This window comes from Amblyomma maculatum, chromosome 6 (assembly GCF_055883805.1).
Source record: "Amblyomma maculatum isolate TAMU_Amacu chromosome 6, ASM5588380v1, whole genome shotgun sequence".
In the NCBI taxonomy this organism is placed as follows: Eukaryota; Metazoa; Arthropoda; class Arachnida; order Ixodida; family Ixodidae; genus Amblyomma; species Amblyomma maculatum.
In genome coordinates, this window is record NC_139349.1 from 149,997,215 (window position 1) to 150,013,580 (window position 16,366).

At 41.6% G+C, this 16,366-nt stretch overlaps 1 protein-coding gene across 4 annotated transcripts; it reads right to left on the bottom strand.

Moving 5' to 3' along the window:
• Nucleotides 1–103: 103 nt before the first annotated feature.
• On the bottom strand, nucleotides 104–15,942 carry LOC146187020 (uncharacterized). 4 transcript variants are annotated; one of them, XR_014708203.1, is made up of 20 exons: nucleotides 15,842–15,942; nucleotides 12,466–12,664; nucleotides 11,717–11,791; nucleotides 11,535–11,655; nucleotides 11,446–11,474; nucleotides 10,874–10,909; nucleotides 10,752–10,799; nucleotides 10,621–10,653; nucleotides 10,055–10,087; nucleotides 9,616–9,660; nucleotides 9,473–9,505; nucleotides 9,308–9,352; nucleotides 3,126–3,325; nucleotides 2,910–3,069; nucleotides 2,491–2,602; nucleotides 1,300–1,372; nucleotides 937–980; nucleotides 817–873; nucleotides 213–247; nucleotides 104–144 (listed from the first exon to the last, which is right to left on the bottom strand). XR_014708203.1 is itself a non-coding variant. In XM_084607551.1 (16 exons), exons 2-16 carry the CDS (start codon nucleotides 12,659–12,661, stop codon nucleotides 1,345–1,347), a joined length of 1,194 nt encoding a protein of 397 aa, XP_084463677.1. In that variant the 5' UTR covers nucleotides 12,662–12,664; nucleotides 15,842–15,942; the 3' UTR covers nucleotides 995–1,344. The 4 variants fall into 4 exon arrangements, 2 of the variants coding, with proteins under 2 accessions (XP_084463677.1, XP_084463676.1); XR_014708204.1 differs by lacking the exon at nucleotides 1,300–1,372; XM_084607551.1 differs by lacking the exons at nucleotides 104–144; nucleotides 213–247; nucleotides 817–873; nucleotides 937–980 and having other exon boundaries at nucleotides 995–1,372.
• Nucleotides 15,943–16,366: the final 424 nt, after the last annotated feature.

Here is a 16,366-nt window from a genome sequence, read left to right on the forward strand (position 1 = left end):
AATCCAAAAAAGCTATTCCACACAATTGGTCCTGCATGGAAAGAAGACATTTTTGGCAACTTGCATCATGAAGTGTGCAGTCTAAGCTGTGTGCGACGACTTACCACGTCTTCCAGAGTGCTTTGAAAACAAATTTCAATCAACCTGCACAAACAAAACAAACCTTAAGAGAGCCGAGGCCACAGACGCCTAATCAAAATGCACGGGCTTACCATAAATGCGAACAGAACCATCCACACAGGGGGTCCTGCAAGAAAAAAAAAATTCCACGGCTTGCAAAGATATACAAAATTATGAAGTGAGCTGCAAGTAGTGGCATTTGAGCTAAGTGCACTGACTTACCATAAACATTAAGAGCTGTCTTCCCTGACGGCGTTGGAGACAAAAATATTATTTGACCTGCACAGATACAAAATAATGAGTTCAGGTGACTGGTATTAATTTAAAACGCACCGACCTACCATCAACTCAGTAAATCCAAAAAAGCTATTCCACACAATTGGTCCTGCATGGAAAGAAGACATTTTTGGCAACTTGCATCATGAAGTGTGCAGTCTAAGCTGTGTGCGACGACTTACCATGTCTTCCAGAGTGCTTTGAAAACAAATTTCAATCAACCTGCACAAACAAAACAAACTTTAAGAGAGCCGAGGCCACAGACGCCTAATCAAAATGCACGGGCTTACCATAAATGCAAACAGAACCATCCACACAGGCGGTCCTGCAAGAAAAAAAAAATTGCACGGCTTGCAAAGATACACAAAATTATGAAGTGAGCTGCAAGTAGTGGCATTTGAGCTAAGTGCACTGACGTACCATAAACATTAAGAGCTGCCTTCCCTGGCGGCGTTGGAGACAAAAATATTAATTGACCTGCAGAGATAAAAAAAATAATGAGTTCAGGTGACTGGCATCACTTTAAAACCACCGACCTACCATCAACTCAGTAAATCCAAAAAAGCTATTCCGCACAATTGGTCCTGCATGAAAAAAAAAAAAAAAAAATTTGGCAACTTGCATCACGAAGTTTGGAGTCTAAGCTCTGTGCGACAACTTAAGTCTTCCAGAGTGCTTTGAAAGCAAATTTAAATCAACCTGCACAAACAAAAAAAGCCTTTATGAGAGCCGAGGCCACCGACGCCTAATCAAAATGCACTGGCATACCAAACATGCAAACAGAACCATCCACACGGGTAGTCCTGCATAAAAAAATGGCTTACAGCTAACCGTAGATGCAATAAAGTCTGCACTGAACTGAAACATTTAGCAGAATGCGCAAATGCCAATGCATAAACTTACCATAAACGTGACAAGCTCAGCCACACTAAGGCATTTTCGAACACATCATTCACTGTTTGGAATGGCACCAGACCTGATGCAGAATAGATGTTCAGACAAGCTCAAGGAAGCAAAACAGTACAAAATGGCATAAAACAACTTAAAGCAGTCACAAGTCACATTACAAATGAGTTCCCTTACATGCTTATGTTACATAAAATGAAGTATTTCCTCCATGTTTCAGTAAAGTGCTGAAAATAGGCCCTAAATAATAATAATAATATGGTCGTCAATCCGACTTTTCGGCCTCTGTAGGGCATGTCGAAACGAACAAAAAATGAAATTTTGTATAAGAAATCACTTAACATAAGCTTCTGATTTCCACTATGATGGAGGAACGGGTCACAAGCCCAGTCTGATGCTTGACGGTCATGCTGCACAATGCTTACACAGACAGGCGGTAACCAGCATTCGATGGCTGTACTGCTGTCGGCACCTCGAGGGCCAACACGGTGGCTTAGACAGTCTAGACATGAAAACAAACCTGCCACTGCCGGTTCGTTGAGCCGATATGTGCAGCTACTGCGTCACACTGCATACAGGGCCCCATATTTCTAGCTTAAAACTTTTTTTATATAATCACATTTTTGACCCCCTTGAAGCCTGGAATAATGACCCTCCACAATACATATTATATGGAGGCATGGCAATTAGCAGTGGTGCCGCAGGGAATGCGAATGAAGTATGAAAAATCGAGCAATCTGTTGCGATGATGCAACCGAAATTTCAGGAGTTCATATACATTAGTTGTATGAAGCATGTTGCAGTGAAACATGCGGTGTTGCAGTCGGCGACTGTAAAATATTAATTACAGCACGTTACTCAATGAAATATTTACAGCACCTTTTGAAACTAAAAGATGTGCTATATGACAAGTACAGAATTAGAATATTGCAGATTTTCACGTCTGATCATAAACTAGCTATACGAAAGTTTAATTTCCAATTTATAGGCACCGACAATGCTATCTCTGCAGAAAAAGCTTGTGAGAAATGACATGGTAATAAGTAATCAGCAATGTTCACTAATAGCTTTTAGATAATCATTTATCTAATCATTAAGCTCTATATTGCACATGTCCACTTTGCTGTAGGCAAAAAAGCTGCACAGAACAAAAAGTCATCTTCAAACAATATATACAAAAATGCGCACCTTTTTTCTGCAGTGTTCAGGCGAGCCTGGCAGTTTTTTAGCCAGGCCATTATCCCAGCACGAATGTCTGTGTCAGATGCCAAAGAAGTAGTGGGATGTTTTCGAATAGACTCTGTAGAACACAAGTCAAGCGGGGTGATAAACAGCACCGAGTAAATTCTACTGATAACTGAAGTATTCACAGAAGTGCAAGCACACAGCTAAGTTGTCCAAAATGTAACAACACACTTTGGCATGCACAAAACTTGGTGCCAGTAGTCTTCAATTTTTACCTCATCAATGAACTACCATACTGGGCTATGTGGTATTATGTTTCAAATGTTTATTTAAAAATCTAAAATAAACAAGTGAATTGATAGCAGGCAGACTACTAGGGCAAAGCCTAATAAATGCAAAACACAAATGCAGGATTCACTTACCCACTATTACTTGATACAGCTCAGTGTCAAGCAGACGCCTCTTCCCCTTCTGTCCATAAAGACTGAACAGGATACCAACGCAGTCATGAAACAGGTATTTCATAATGTTTGCCGTCGTGGTACGAACATTGCTCCCACCAATAAGGGATAGCTTCTTGCACTATTAAAAAATCGGCACAAATTATGGTTAGCAGACTATAAATTAAAAGCACTCACCAGTTCCTTGCGAGCTAGCCGCGAGTTTTTGATGTTGTCTTCAAGTTCATCCACGCCAACGAGAGCGACCAAAGGAAAAACACGTTCGAGCAGTGGCTCCCCAATCTCAGTGTCTACGTGCCGCTGGCACAGAGCTTTCAGAATCTGGTTATTCTGTTCTTTGATAAATGCGAGTTCTTTCAGTATGGTCTTTGTAGTCACTGAAACATGAAAAGTAAAGCACTGAATGTAACAAAGCAATATGATAAAGCAACCACTGACGAAGGATACAAAGTTGGGTTGGGTTGGGTTGGGTTTTTTGGCACATAGGCTACTATGGCCATCATGCGCCAAACACTAGGTTGCTGAGCTTCTTTATGAGTGAAAATGAAAAGTTTAGAAAATTACAGCTGATTTAGGATCCCTAACTCTTTAAGAAAACTAAAAACAGATGAAATTTCAACAAGCGGGTTGTCTCCTAATAGTAAACAGGGGTGGAATGGGATGCGTTCATTATAGAATGGAGTAAAATATTTTTTCCTTAACTGTTCAAGTTCTGTGCACGTGATCAAAATGTGGTTCACGGTGAGCTCACCTCCACATTCTTTGCATAATGGTTTTTGCTCTTTTCTCAGTAAGAAATTGTGTGTCAAGTGTGTATGTCCGATTCGAAGACTGCACAAAATCACCTCACTGAAGCGTTTGTTCTGTGTACATGATTTCCATTCTCCTACTATGGGTTTTACTGTGTGTAGTTTATTTTGCTCTTCGTTATTCCATTTTTTCTGCCATTTATCTATCAGGCTTCTTTTTACTAACTTAATACAATCCTTGTAGGGAATTGGTATTTTCTTTATTTTCTTAGTTCGAGCTTGTGCAGCACATGAGTCGGCTACTTCATTACCATATATCCCAACATGGCTAGGAACCCAGCAAAAGATTATGGTTTGGCCTTGCGTTGTGATTTTTTCTATGCCGTGAATGATGTTCCCTACTATAGGCTCAACTGCATTTTTGGAATGTAATGCCGTAAGCACACTTAAAGAATCGGTATAGATTATGCTCTTTTCACAGTCCTGTTGCATAATTTTATTTACAGCTACATAGACAGCGTAACATTCTGCAGTAAATATTGAGGCACTGTTAGGTAGCCTTACAACTTTTTCTCTGTTGCCTTGCACGACAGCACATCCAACATAATTTGCTGTTTTTGATCCATCTGTGAAAAATTCTGTGAAGTTCATATACTTCTCTCGTAGTGCTAGGTATTCCTGTAATATGTGTTCGTGTGCTGTTTGATTTTTTCGGAAGGCTGTCAGTGTGAGGTCACATGTAGAGGGAAGGCTGTACCAGGGCGGAAATGGATACTGTCTCTGGGCTACAGTTGGAAGTGCATCCAGTATTCCTAAATCTTTGCATATTTCTTCAAAGCGGAGTAGTAAAGGCCTGATAGCATGGGGTTTGTTTATGAACAGTGTTCTGGAAGGGCACTTTGTAACTAAGGGGAAACAGAGATGTTTTGGTAAAGATCTTATCCTGAGTATGTATTCACATGTAAGCATGCTCCTCCTGTCGGCAAGGGGTGGTTCATTTGTTTCTACATAGATGCTTTTAATGGGGGATGTTCTGTATGCACCACTAGAAAGACGTAAGCCGAGGTTACGTATTGGGTCTAATCGCTTTAGATATGATGACCTCGCGGAGCCATACACAATACAACCGTAATCTAAACTGGAGCGTACAAGAGAGCGGTAAATGTGTAAAAGGCATGTTCGATCGGATCCCCAGTGCTTCTTTGAGAGAACTTTGAGTATGTTGAGGGACTTAGAAGCTTTCTTCTTAAGGTTAGTTATGTGAGGCAGGAATGTTAATTTTTTATCAAAAGTTATACCTAAAAATTTGTGTTTATTTTTTACTGGCAGTACAGCTTCATTTAGGTATAAAGTTGGATCTGTCTGTAGGCCTCTCTTCAGTGAAAAAAGAACAGCTACTGTTTTTTGAGGGGAGAATTTAAACCCATTCCTGTCTGCCCATGTAGCTAACTTATTCAATGTTATCTGTATTTGCCTCTCACAGGATGATATGTTGGATGATGTACAGGCAATTTGCAAATCATCAACGTAGAGTGAATACATAACAGACTCTGGGATTGCTTTACTTATACTATTCATTTTTACAACAAACAATGTAGTACTTAAAGTACATCCCTGTGGTACGCCATTCTCTTGGATAAATCTTTTTGACATAGTTGTGCCTAGACGAACCTTAAATGAGCGGTTAGAGAGGAAATCACGCAAGATGTTTAGCATTCTCCCACGGATGCCCAAGTCTGCAAGGTCACGCAATATTCCGAACCTCCATGTTGTGTCGTATGCCTTTTCAAGATCGAAGAAGACCGCTAGACAGTGCTGTCTGTGTATGAATGCTTCTCTGACGGTATTTTCCAGACGGACAAGATGGTCAGTTGTACAACATGCCTTCTTAAAACCACACTGATGAATATCGAGAAGCTCTTGGGATTCTAGGATAAACATTAATCTAATATTAAGAATACTCTCAAATGATTTTGCTAGACAGCTAGTTAATGATATTGGCCTATAACTGCTGGCCGAAGTTGGTGGTTTGCCATGCTTCAAAAACGGTACAACAAGAGCTTTTTTCCACGCCTCCGGTATCTGTCCTACTACCCATATCTTGTTGAAAAACTTTAGAAGGGCTTCTACAGATGGCTCAGAGAGGTGGGACAACATTTCATAATGTATCTCGTCGGGGCCTGGGGCAGTCTTTTTGCCAGTAGATAGAACTCTATGAATTTCTTGTAATGTGATTAAACTGTTAATCAGTTCGTTGCTGCCACCGCTAGTTGGGAGTTTCTGTTTTTCAGCTGTGATTTTATATCTTAAGAATGATTCTGTGTAGTGGTTAGAGCTAGACACTCTGCAGAAATGCTCACCGAGTATATTTGCCTGCTCCTGCAAGCTAGTTTGCACACCTGGAGGGGTTAGGAGAGGGACTGTGTAGGGGGAGTAGGTACCATCTAGTTTGCGAACTTGTTCCCATACCCTTTTTGATGTGATGGAACTGTTTATAGATGAAACATAGTTTTTCCAAGATGTTTTCTCTGCGCTGCGACGAATATATCTTGCTTTTGCTCTTGCTTTCTTAAAGTTCAATAGGTTCTCGTGCGTTGGGTACCTGCGAAAGACACCCCAGGCTTTATTTTGTTGTTTTTTTGCTTCCTTACATTCCTGTGTGTACCACAGTTTATGATTTGGTTGTATTTTGCCCGAGGACTGGGGGATAGCAAGGTGAGCAGCAGCAAGGATACGGGTCGTGAAAAGCTCATTTAATTCATCTACACTGAGGCTGTCTGAAAAAATGTTTTCTAAATTGGCTTCTGATTTGAACAATGACCAGTCGGCTAGGTGAAGCTTCCAGCGACGTGGTTTAGAAGGGATGATTGATGGAGAAGATAAAAGCTCAATAACAACAGGTAGATGATCACTTCCATACGGGTTGTCTATCACGTCCCATTTAAAATAATTAAAAATCGATGGCGAGCAGAGGGATAGATCTAAACAGCTCATTTTTCCAGACCTTGGTGAGCAGTATGTTTGATTTCCGGTGTTCAGCAAACATATGTTGTTACATAATATAAAATCTTCTAATATGCGGCCTCTAGTATCTGTTAATTCACTGCCCCAAGAAGATGAATGGGCATTAAAATCGCCAACTACCAGATAAGGCTCTGGCAGCTGGTCTAAAAGCTCCTCTAAGTCATGGAGGTTTACTGGTGAATGAGGTTGAAGATATAAGCAGCATATCGTTATCGTTTTAAAAAGCAAAGTGGTAACAGCTACGGCTTCGTATTTAGTTTTGAGCTTGATTTGTCTGGTTGCGACACCACTCTGGATAACAATAGCGACACCTCCTGATAATCTACCAGACTGCTCCCGGTCACACCGAAAGACTTTATAATTTTTTAGGATGTTTTTATATTCAGGTCCTAGGTTTGTTTCTTGTAAACAGATGACGAATGGAGAGAACGTGTTTAAGAGATCTTTTACATCACTATAGTTGTTAATTAGACCTCGACAGTTCCAGTGAATGAGGAACGCCATATTAGGTGGATTTTGTTGAGAGTTAAAAATTTAGGTTTCGGGTCTCTCAGGGCCCGTTATTCGGGGTTTGTCCCTTTTTTTCTTTTCAAGGGAGTTGTGCCGGCGCAGAAGCGGCGGCGAACTAAGACTAGTGTCCATCGCTTCCTCGGAGGCGCTGGACGTCCGCTGGTCAGCTGCGGGTGCTTGTGTTTCAGGCTTCTTCTGAAGGGAAGCCTTTTGGGCTGGCGGTTGTGAGACCGGTAGGCCCTGTTTTGCAGATGGCAAGGAAACTTTCGCTGTCCCTGCCTGGGGCGGGGGTGGTCCTGTCTGAGGCATTGCCTGGACAGGAGCCAGATTAAAGCGTGGCGTGTCGCCCCCACGCGCCACCTTGGAGTAGTCTGCCTTCGCTGTAAAAACGAATGGGTTTTTCTTTTTCAGTTTTTCGCGCGCTTCTTTGAAGCTGATGTTTTCTATTGTTTTTATGGCTATGATTTCCTTTTCATTTTTCCAAGTTTGGCATGATCTGGAGTAGGCAGGGTGCTCCCCATCGCAGTTGGCGCAACGTGGCACAGCTGCACAGTTTTCAGAGGTGTGGTCATTTCCAGCACATCTTGCACATTTTGGACGGCCACGGCAGCTCTGTGAGCCATGACCGAAGCGTTGACAATTGAAACAGCGTCTGGGGTTGGGGATATAATGTCGCACAGTCACTTTGATATATCCTACTTCAATAGATTCGGGGAGTGTGGAGGTGGCAAAAGTTAGGACAAGGTGCTTAGTGGGTATTTCTTTGTCATCTTTTCTTATTTTTATTCTGTGGACATTGGTTACATGCTGTTCTTTAAGCCCCTCAAGCATTTCTTCTTCTGTGAGGTTCAAGAAATCGCTCTCAGATATCACGCCACGGACATTATTCAATGATGTGTGCATAGACACTACAATTGGGATGTCCCCAAACGACTCAAGCTTTGGAATGTTGTCATATTGAGTTTTGTCTTTGACTTCAAGCAGGAGGTCCCCACTGCCCAGCTTGGATACTTTGTATCCTGGACCCAGGGCTTGTGTGAGAGACTTGGACACGATGAAGGGAGACACCATGCGGGCTGGCTTTTCTGGTTTTTCACTGTGGATAACGTGGAACTTGGGGAATATTTCTAGTTTTTCACTAAAGAATTAAGAGGTTACTTCGGTCCGCCTTTTCTTTGTTTGGCGATCATTTTGTCTTGAAGAAGCCATAAAGTAAGTATGCTGTTCGGTCACAGTGCCAGCCACCCACCATCGAGCCCAACAAGGGGACGGGGCAGGAGTTAAATAAGTCCTACCCTCGCCAGCTGTACACAGTAACTATAACCTAATATGGGTAACCCAGGGTAGTTACACCACACACGGTTAACCCTAGCCGCCCGGAAGAAGGAAGAATCCAAGAAGAGAGAAGAAGACAGGAGAGCTGTAGGATAGAAGATAGGAAAGTGAAAGATGGAGGGGAGGATAGGAAAAGGCGACTGCCGGTTCCCCCCGGGTGGGTCAGCCCGGAGGTGCCGTCTATGGGAAGCGTGGGCCAAAGTGGTGTGTTGCCTCCGCCGAGGGGCCTTAAAGGTCCAAACACTCGGCATCGGCTCAACCACCAGGATCCCCTTTTCCCCAGACACGACGATGCCACGCATGGCTAAACGTGGGTGCTCGGGGTCCGTGGTGTCGCACAAAACACACAAACACCTGCTTTAACAGGTGCCCCCTGCGGGGAAAGGATACAAAGTGACTGTACTAAAAATAAGTATGCACACAATGCATGAAAAGCTGTCCTGTAAATATTTCTTCATTCTTTCATATACCAATTGGCATTGTTTCCCTAACAATGAATATAAAGCAAAAGCTGGCCAGATGGAAAACTGTAAAACTGCTGGTGTTTTTGCAGATGCCACCAGGTTAAACGAGTGAAATAAAATAAAGCTGAAAAAATTATGCACTGGGCGAGAGCAAAAATAAAGCAGGAAGCAAATAGAGCTAAATAATGGTTCAACAGACACAAACACAGTACTACATTTATATGCAAAATTTGGCACAAAATAAGCAGAAAACAAGCATCATTTCAAGAGCACTTACAAGCCATCTCCCTTTTCCCAAAGGACTCCGAACTTTCTTCATTTCCTAAATGTTAAAAGCAAAAATTAATGTTACTTGCAGTCTTTGCGTAGTGGCTCAGTCCTTTTGCATACAGAATGCATACATGCAAGCTGCAGCATGCAAGTATGAGCCGTTCTGACTCACCACGGCAACTTTCTGTTTGTGACACCCAAGGCTCTGCACAAAAATATTTATGCTTTATGTACTACTGATAAGACCTTTCATGAAAAAAAATTAATGTTTGCAAGATTTCAGAAAGAAATGAACATAAGATTCCTCTCAGATACCTTCTTCCCGTGTGAGGTTGACTGATCGAGCTCTGCTCATTTCACCTGAAAGAACAAACTCATACTTCAGTCCACAGATAGTTATGATGACTACTGCCAGTTCAAAGAGCATGAAATTAGTGCATCAAATCTGACTGCAGTATTATTTGCTGATATTGAAAGATATTTGGTTCAGTTATCGGCAAGCAAATTTGGTGCTATTATTGCAATGCTCTTTATGAGGATCAGTAGCAATATCTGGTTAAACAGATGATAAATGGATTTCAATTACAAAATCTGCACTGCTTGCTGTGAGGCACATTACACTGAAGGACACTAAATTTGTGCTACTGGCCTTCATCAATATACGGGTGAATCTGCAAGCAAGTAGTTATTGGCAGCCACCTAGAGAGGCACTATTACACATATATCTGAGGATGCATGACAGCCTATTGCTCACCTTGTCGACTGAACCGAAGTCCTTGTGGCGGGTCTGTGAGGAACAAACAAAAGAAAAAAAAAAGAGATGACAAAGGAAAAAAAAAATAAGTCAGCAGCAGAACCTCAAAATGCCGCTCACAAATGTGCTTGTACCTGAGAAGCAAGAAAAGCAAATACAGTTACAAACACTGATTAGTGTTTGTGATGCCTCTATTACTACTATATAACACCCTACAGGTTAACTATCTAATTACTTCATAAATCAGATACACTATGAACAAAAGATATAATTCGAACAAAGGCAGCTCAGCAGCATATTGCAGACATCACTTATAGCCATTGAAACAGTCATACACAAGCTGCAGCAACTAATTCGCATGAAAACAAAAATAATATATGAAATTACACGTATACAACAGTTTAAGACAGCGTCACGCAAAATTAATATTTTACCTTTATGGCAAGGCTCAGACAAAAGAATAGCATGCAAGTAGCTTTCTTCACTATCATGTCGAAAGCATAAAAAGAGATGCCCATATCACCAGTATCAGCCAAAAAGTATGCCACGAGACCATTTTCTATTACCTTCAAAATGAAATGCTGCATGCTGTAGTGAATCTGCAAGAAAATAAAACAAGAAAAAGCTTGAAGTAAAAAAATTACCAATATTTACAATATCTACCAAAACAGTATTATGCAAAATGGGCATCCCTCACCAGTACGGTGTGGCTCAGGTGATGCAGCCAATGCTAAATGACTTTCTCCTGCACATTTTGACATAAAATGTATATCTTGATTATGAGGCCTCTCAAAACAGTACCTGCAGTTAACTTCTTACCAGGATTAGAGGAAGATGCTGCACATAGCTTGTTTCCTATATTGGGTATTGGGAAACCAAAAGACGTGTATATAGTTTGGTTGTCAGTTCCATCATTGTCCATAAGCAAATGAAGTTGCAAGAGGATGCTCAGAGGGCAAGACAGTGTGGCTTCATTCTTACACTGCAGTGTACATGGACGAGAACTAAAGGAAAATACTTATTTATGCGGGCTTCTGTCTTTCATCCATGTCTGCGTGCACTGCAGCCCAGCAAGCCTTTCACTACTAACCTTGAAAAGCAAATGAACACTATTTGAAGAGTAATGGAGGAAAGTAAACATGTTTCCATGAGTTTGGAAAAAAAAAATTTGCCAAAGGTCACCGTACCGTGGTATCCAATCCTGAAGTTTAAAGGCTCCAAAGTTTGTGAATACTGAGGTAACATATCTAAGCAAAACCAAAGGTCTAGAACACTTTAATAGCCCTCCTCTGTTAACACAGAACATTCAAATTATTCCCTACTTATGAGTCTCAAGTTTCAGACTTGCCTCCAACAAAGTAGCAACGTATGTCAAATGCAAATAAACTTACCATTCTTCTCCTCTCTTATCAGAGCATTCCTGTTAAAGATACCAAATGTAAAAATCAGCCACATTACATTATACATAACAACTGACTACCTTCGCAACTGAAGTGGTGCCTCTGGTACATCAAGTTCCTCTGCTCCCACTTCTGACTGATCCGACTCGTCAGATGAGTATGGTTTCAAAATTATCCTTCGCCGCTTGCCTCTTCCTTTCTCTGTGAAAACCATTAAAATGTTAGACAAAGGTATCTTTAGCACAATTAAAGACACACTCACCTTGATCCGTTGTTGCACTCTCATCATCAGTGTATTCTGCTCTTGGCAGTTTTCGCCTTGCTTCATCATACGATGCTGAAATAGAGAGTGACACTTATAAATAATAAAGCCAAAGCTTGGCAATGTCAAATATGTGCCGCTTTCCTCATTAATGTAATTTTATATTTTTATGTTATTTGTAGAAGTATAAAGAATTGCAACAATTAAATTTATGGCATACATTTACTAACAAATTGTTCAACTGCATAGTCAGATATAACTCAAGAAAACACTGGGTCTTGCTCCTAAAATCATTAAACAAGGCTCCACTTAGAGGTGTTATATTCATAGACAGCTTTTATGGCTCCACAGCAAAGGCTAGAAGTGAAAGGGAAGGAGGCGGACCTTTGTCTGCCTTGGAGTGCAGTAACACACAGTGCCAAGCAGTTGAGGACAACAGCCAATTGAGGAAAACAAGAGCTCAGTACAAGACAATCGAAGGATTAACCGTAACAATTTCAAAAAACCAGTAGACGTCATTGCTGAACGGCCTCCTTTGAGTGGCACCTGCCACTTTTTTTTCTTGAGTTGTATCAAACTATAGCATATCAGTCTTAAGAACAAGAATATTCTGCAAAACCATGAGGAGGAAGGAAGTCCTAATTATATAGTCCCAATGGCACATTACATTTGCTATAACTTCACGTATTCAAGAACAATAGAAGGTCACAATTTACGAAGATTAGTTTTCAATGCTGTCTGTGTCGTACCTGTTTTCCTGATCGCCTTGACATCATACACTTCAGAAGAATTGACGTCAAGCTCCAGTCGTGTCTTCACGAGCTTTTGGATAAGTGCAGTATTTTTTGTTGTGGGCCAAAGGCATTTTGTGCCATTTTCTACAAGCCAGTTGGATGCCACCACAGCAACACTGTTTCCTTCCACAAAATGCACTATAGCATACATATCCTATTAAGAGATAGATACATCAAACAAAATTACTGCTAATCAAGTTGGCTTCCTGAAGAAAGGGCACTTTTCACACCCAGAGATGAAATTAAAAATTCTGGCGCAGAACATGCACTAACATCACAAGATCACATAGCACATGGATATGTCTGTGTGCTGTCACTGCACTAGGAACAGGAGGAAAAGTCACAAGTAAAATGTCACAGATACCCTTATATCCTTGCAAGCTGAGCAAAAACACAATTAAATGAGATACAACCGACTTCAGTCTGGTATACCAGCAACCATAAATGAACACACAAAAAGATGCCACAGAATATGTACAACACATAGGCACATATCTTAGATGTGTGCCAACATCACAAATGTACAGATAAAAGACTTACATAATAACCACTGAAATGAACTGCCTACACATACCAGAACAGCATTTCTGTTAATTTATGTACATTTCACATCTAACCATTCCACATGTGTACATACACTGCATTGAGAGGGGTCCTACTAGTGCCATTTAAAGGCACATGGACACACACACACACATACACACACAAAAAAAAACATGTCAATGCAGTAGGCAGACCACAGTACAAATAATTTGCCACATGTAGCAATACAAGGTAATAGGATGGCAAGCATTCTACAAAGCAGTAGCACATAATTCACACCATGCCAACAGGTGAACATTCACAAAGGTTTTTGATAAAGGAGACATACAGCCTGCCGCATGCACACAAGGCAAATATCAAATTAAATGCACCTACATCACAGGCACATAATATCAAGATCTGAAAGAGTAAAGCAGTTTCATGCACAATTACACTCAAAGTAAACAACTGCCCATTCAGTGCTTGTAGGATCCATTCAAGTGCTGATTAAATGAATAAGTGGAAAAATGGCATAGTCAGACTTAGACTCTCCAAAAGGTATCAGGACACACTTTGTTTTGATGTCAGTGACCTTCCATGACTGAAGAGGCCTGTCAGTTTCTCTGACAATGAAAATTCCCAATTTGGATGATGCACAGGGAATTGTGTACAAATCACCAAGAACCTTCAGCTTCTTTCCAATTATCACTTTGTGCCCATGATCATCATGAGCAAAGTTTACGATTATGACCACAGTTGAATCAGCCACAATGCAAATGTTGTTGCCCAGTGATGTCCTCAAAGTGAAGTCTGGCAGAGTTGCAACATGAAACTGTGGACCAAAGCAGTGTTCTACCAGTGGGCCGTTGCTGTGTGTCTGAGAGTATTTTACTTCTTGCTGAGATTGCTCCTTTACACTAAAGAAGGTTCCAGTAGCCATACGTTCAGCAATGCGATTACCAAGCTGCTCTAGTGGCCTCTTAGAGTGTTTAACTAACTTCTTCAGGTGACGCATGTAATCCTCGGCAGGAAATGCACTAAAATTGTCAAGTGCACCATAGTTGACAACATCATCACACAAATGCACCAACGAATGAACATTGTATGAAAGGTTCTGCTTTCCATACAATGCCTTGAATTGCGTAACAAAGCAAACAAGGAGGTCTTTTGCATAGTTACAATACTGACGACACATGCCAGTGCATGAAAGAATAGTTATTGAAACATGTAAAATTAGGAAATGAGAGTACAGCTTTCTGGGCAACACATCATGGAGTACTGAAGGGCCAAAGTAGAGAAGAAAGCAACGCAATTCAGTTGCTTTCCACCTGTCAATATCCCTTAAGGATCGTGCTTTACGAGCAAACTCCTCGCACTGGGTGCCTGCCAGCACAAGCAGCTGTTGTGAGATTTTGTCAACTGAAGAAGAAGGCAAACGATGTGCCAATGAACCTCGCATCCACATTAATATCAATTTTTTTGTCACTCCAATACAAACCAAATGCATGTAGTCCAATGGAAATTGTGAAACTAAGCCAATTGGCAATGCAGAGAGAGGGGTATCTGCAACGTGGTGTTCTTCCTGATTTTTTTGGGCAAAGTCACTGTCAGTACGCAATGGCGCCTCTGTCTCTAGGAACACTACTCTCCCATCCACATACTCCCCTTTCTGCTGGCACTTCCCACAGCCATAACAACCTGAGTGTAGCTTAGTGCCTAAAATGAAAGCTCGCGCTGGGGCGTCACACACAAATCCCTTGATAGTTACTGAATATGTCCTGTCGCCAACTTGAATGCCTTCATTCAAAAGTTCTAGTAAGTCAGAGACTAATGGGCCAAGGTAATCATTTAAGGATGCAGGTTTCTTGTAGCCATGATAGCATCCTACAAGGAAAACACCAGTACCTGGGAGGTCATCTGCTCTGGCAAGGATCGGCCAAAACTGACTTTGGGAGCTTTTAGCGAGTGGAAGGCCATCAATAAAAAACATTAGTCCGATGCTCTGCGGGAGTAATGCTCTGTCAGGCAATTTACCCAAGATGCTTTTCAAGCTCTCCGCGATTTCGAAGTGGACGTACGATCCCCCAGCACAACTTTTTATCTCAGCAGAACGCGGCGTTTTAAGCAGAGTTCGTGCATCGGAAGGCAGCTCTGCGAAGCACGTGTGCGTCTTCAACAACTTGAGCAGCGAAGAAAGCGCCTTTAGTGAAACGTTTTCCGCGCACGCCCAGTTCGCTAGTTTCTGGGCTATTTGGAGCAGATCATCTAAACAACCAACCGAGCTCTCAGAGCTAGGGTCACTAACACTTCGTTCGCTGTAGTCACCAATTGCTAGCTCCGATTCATGAGTAGCTGAGAATGAAGGCATAATTATGGAACCTATGTCTTCCATATTATGCTCGCCGACATCACCCACCGCGGAAATAAAATCAACACCAATGTTCTGCTCATTTGATGTGCTCTCAAAAGAACCACGAGAGGTGCTTTCTGCGCCAGTATGGCCGAAGCCACTAGTTGAAGGTTCGCAACCGCGAATATCAACTACATATTGTTCAGTTGACGCTGCACGGCCGATGTCACTCGCTGAGGGTCGGCCACAACCTACCAGGCTTTGTTCAGTTGATGCACTGAAACACGGTTCGTTTTGTAGAGCACTCTCTCCTTCTATGCTGCGCATTAGTGGCTCTACAGCTGCATCTAGTCGTCGGTGCTTTTGCCGGCGTGACAGGGCGCTTAGGGCTTTCTTCTTTCTTTCCATCGCCGTATTTTCATGGCCTCACAAAAGCAAGTCAAGTATAACAGCACTTACTTTTGCAGGATGACGGTTCCCATACGGCACTACACTTCCCGTTTTCGCCGTTTTCAGACGATAGCAGCAGGTGTTGCCAAAGCGAGGTTAGCCAGCCAGACAACCAGAACAAAAGGCATACAAAAGGCGCCAAATCCAACAACGCGATAGCAACACCGCTATGCGGGTAAACCGGTAAACTGGCAAGTGACAAAATTGCTAAAAAACAATTGTTAACAAATTAAACTTCAAAAAAAACTTTCGAATAGTTGGTTTTAATTAAAACAATTGTAGATAGGCATTTTATTTTCAAACTTTGTGTGAGGAGGATTTAGAAAAAGATACTCGACTTAGGCAGCCATATGCAGCCAAGTCAAGGCACAGTATGCTGCCAACATGGCTGCCAAGATGCTGCTTTGTTTATGATGCTGCTAGGCGTTTATAGTTTCAACTTTTGGCATTTATGCAGAATAGAGGCATACGAACTTTTGCATTGATGCAATATACAAGCTTGGTTGAAGATTTAACTTCGAAAACGCGTCGTTA

What these genes read in the sequence shown, in the direction of transcription:
- LOC146187020 (XM_084607550.1), bottom strand. Translation starts at nt 12,661, where the DNA reads ATGTATGCTATAGTGCATTTTGTGGAAGGAAACAGTGTTGCTGTGGTG. An exon ending in TGCAGCATTTCATTTTGAAG is followed by an intron (nt 10,088 to 10,620) that starts GTAATAGAAAAT and finishes TGTTCCTCACAG; the next exon opens with ACCCGCCACAAGGACTTCGG. An exon ending in TGGGAAAAGGGAGATGGCTT is followed by an intron (nt 3,326 to 9,307) that starts GTAAGTGCTCTT and finishes TTCATGTTTCAG; the next exon opens with TGACTACAAAGACCATACTG.